General features: G+C 38.6%; 2 protein-coding genes across 3 annotated transcripts in view; both read right to left on the bottom strand.

Moving 5' to 3' along the window:
- Window positions 1-1948: 1948 nt before the first annotated feature.
- Window positions 1949-2505, bottom strand: part of LOC104508054 (molybdopterin synthase catalytic subunit) — a 7784-nt gene continuing 7227 nt past the window's right edge. For both annotated transcript variants that reach the window (XM_010149527.1, XM_010149528.1), the window contains one exon: window positions 1949-2055. In XM_010149527.1, coding sequence (XP_010147829.1) covers window positions 1987-2055 — 69 coding nt within the window. In that variant the 3' untranslated portion in view covers window positions 1949-1986. The remainder of the gene's footprint in view (window positions 2056-2505) is intronic.
- Window positions 1951-2505, bottom strand: part of LOC104508055 (molybdopterin synthase sulfur carrier subunit-like) — a gene marked incomplete at its 5' end in the record, with an annotated part of 7788 nt that continues 7233 nt past the window's right edge. Inside the window, one exon of the mRNA XM_010149529.1 lies at window positions 1951-2055. The remainder of the gene's footprint in view (window positions 2056-2505) is intronic.

The following is a 2505-nucleotide window of genomic DNA, read 5'->3' as shown; positions in this document are numbered from 1 at the left end:
GGCCCCGATCACAGGACCCCAAGTACAACTCAGCCGTTCTAAATAGCACTGGTTTTCTGTATCAGAGGACAGCACCAGTATGCAAGCACCGCACAGGTTTTATTTCATTCATAAACCATCCACTACAAGGCAAGCCAGCCATTTATATTTGTGAAATTTATATACTAATTGGTTGCGTGGTAACAGCAAACACAAACGTGGAAAAATGAGCACCAAAACTGGGAAAGTTTGTGTATTTCTTTCTTCTCTAAAAAGAACTATTTGACTGAGGAAATTATCTGTACCCAAGATTCTGTAAAATGCCCAGTAAAAATGATATTCAAATAGCAGAGGGCTTCTCTCCAACCTCCAACACGAAGGAAAATTCAACCTTGAACTTGCTCAGCTCTGCCTAGATAATAGGGCCCGCATGGTTTGGCAGCTGTGTCTGTGTACACACGCAAGGAGCAGCTGCTGTCCTGCAGAGGAAGGACTCGCTCACTTCCCTTGGGGGAAGCGCATCAGTAAGTTAACAAGCACAGTTCAACCATCCTCCTGCCTCAAGTTGGAGGTTTCATTGGGGTTTACTTAATCCAGATAGTCACCATCACCAAGTATTAACTCTGGTAGGAGATCACAGAAGGAAAAAAAGATCATCACCTACTTTTCTCATTCTATTTTGTGCAGCTAGCAGCTGTTTGTAGAGTCTTAGTGCAGACATAGTGATATGGATTATACAGCTGAGGTTTAAAGTGTCATGTGGTGTCATGATACATAAACTTGAGCAAATCACTTTACGTCATTTTCCTCCTTTTACATCTATCTTGTCTACATTGATGAGGACTAGATAAAACAACCTCCCGGCATTAGTAAAAATGCCATACACAGTGGAACTCAAGTCTTTGCATCTAAACACTGTTGCGGCACAGTACAACAATATAAATAAAATGATCTTACTCCAATGAGCGGACTGTTGTTTCCAGTGGAAGCAGAGGCATACTATGCCGGTCTTAACTAGGTTTCAAGACAGTAACAAGAGAAAAATCGTATTAAAATTATAAATGTGAATATAAATGCATATATAAACTGCAAAAAGTTCAACAGACTCACTTTCCTTTGAGAAACTAACCCATCTCAATGACTCTGCATCCTAACGTGTCTGAAATCAAACTACTAAAGCTAATTAAACTTAGAGTTGCCTATCTGTAATAAGAGCTGACTTTTTTTTCTTCGGCAGCACCATATAATTACACAGCCAAAAAGCTCCTTCAGAACTCACGTCCGGATGTCATTAGGTAGTTACAGGTTGGCGTGTACTGCCAATCTAAGTTTGTTGCTGGTGGACTATTAGATCTAACTTTGAATCCAGGTCTGACCATATTTTTTTAATGCAATGGACTTGTAACATCAGCTGCACAGTAGAAATGTTTCTGTGAGACAGAGCTACTGGAACGTAACCACTGCTAAAAAGTTAATAACTCTGGGGTATAGTTTATATTTTCTTCTCTGTCTGTACCAAAATGTTTAATCTACTTCAAGTAGCTTTCATGTTACAAGAATGTCAAAATAGCATAAAGCTTGCAAACTGATTCTACAGTCATATAAATTTAAACTACTCAGGGCTTTTTTTTTTTTTTTTAAGATTAAAAAGAATCTGATTGTCCTGTTGTGACCTCCCATGCAGACAGTGAACATAGGCTACCAACGTAAAGGCATTAAAGCAGTGTATGTCAGAGGTCTAAACACCTTGCAGCCAAGAATTTTATGGAAGATTGTTTTACAAACTAACTCCATGTTAAAATGCACAGTGATGATTTCAATGGAGAGTCAAGAACACTTAAACCCCCTAATTATTACTCACTTATTTCATTCAGTCCTAATTAAAATATTCAGATTGAAATCTCTATAGCAAGTACGTAAAAACATACAGATTCTCTGTAAAAATCAACTCAAAGCTAAACCAGCCTGCTTATTAGGAACAGGAACACTTTATTTTTAAGAGTACAGTTACTTTTCTGAATTTGCCCAAAAGCATTCCTTGTTTTCTTTCCAAGAATATTCGTCCTCATAAATCTCCTGCAAATATAAACAAAGAAGGGGAAATATTGTGGGAGTCTGCTACGTACAGCCACAAGCCAGGCCAAACAACTCAACAGCCATCCTGCTATTATTTACTGATCACAACAGGACTTAGCTGGCAAACAGAAAAGAGGGCAGCACCCTTAGAGCATAGTGACTTACACCCTTAGAACAGAGCGACTTACACGTGGGCAGATGCTGAACCTCGGACTGAGCCCCGTTAAATTTACACGGGCCCATCTATACTGAAGTCAATTTAAGAAAGAGATCTAGAAGAAATTACGTAAAATGTGCAGAGTACACAGCACTTGTGTCTGAAACTGCCATCATAATTTTTAGGACAGGATTTAAGTGTATACAAAATGTCAATTTTTAAAAAAGTAAAATGACCAGAATACAGAAAACACAGTAAATATTAGACCTTCAGGACAGACTGGACTACCCAGC

The sequence above is a fragment of the Eurypyga helias genome, unplaced genomic scaffold (genome assembly GCF_000690775.1).
Source record: "Eurypyga helias isolate BGI_N326 unplaced genomic scaffold, ASM69077v1 scaffold38113, whole genome shotgun sequence".
Taxonomy (NCBI): Eukaryota; Metazoa; Chordata; class Aves; order Eurypygiformes; family Eurypygidae; genus Eurypyga; species Eurypyga helias.
This window is presented reverse-complemented; position numbering and strand designations above follow the sequence as displayed.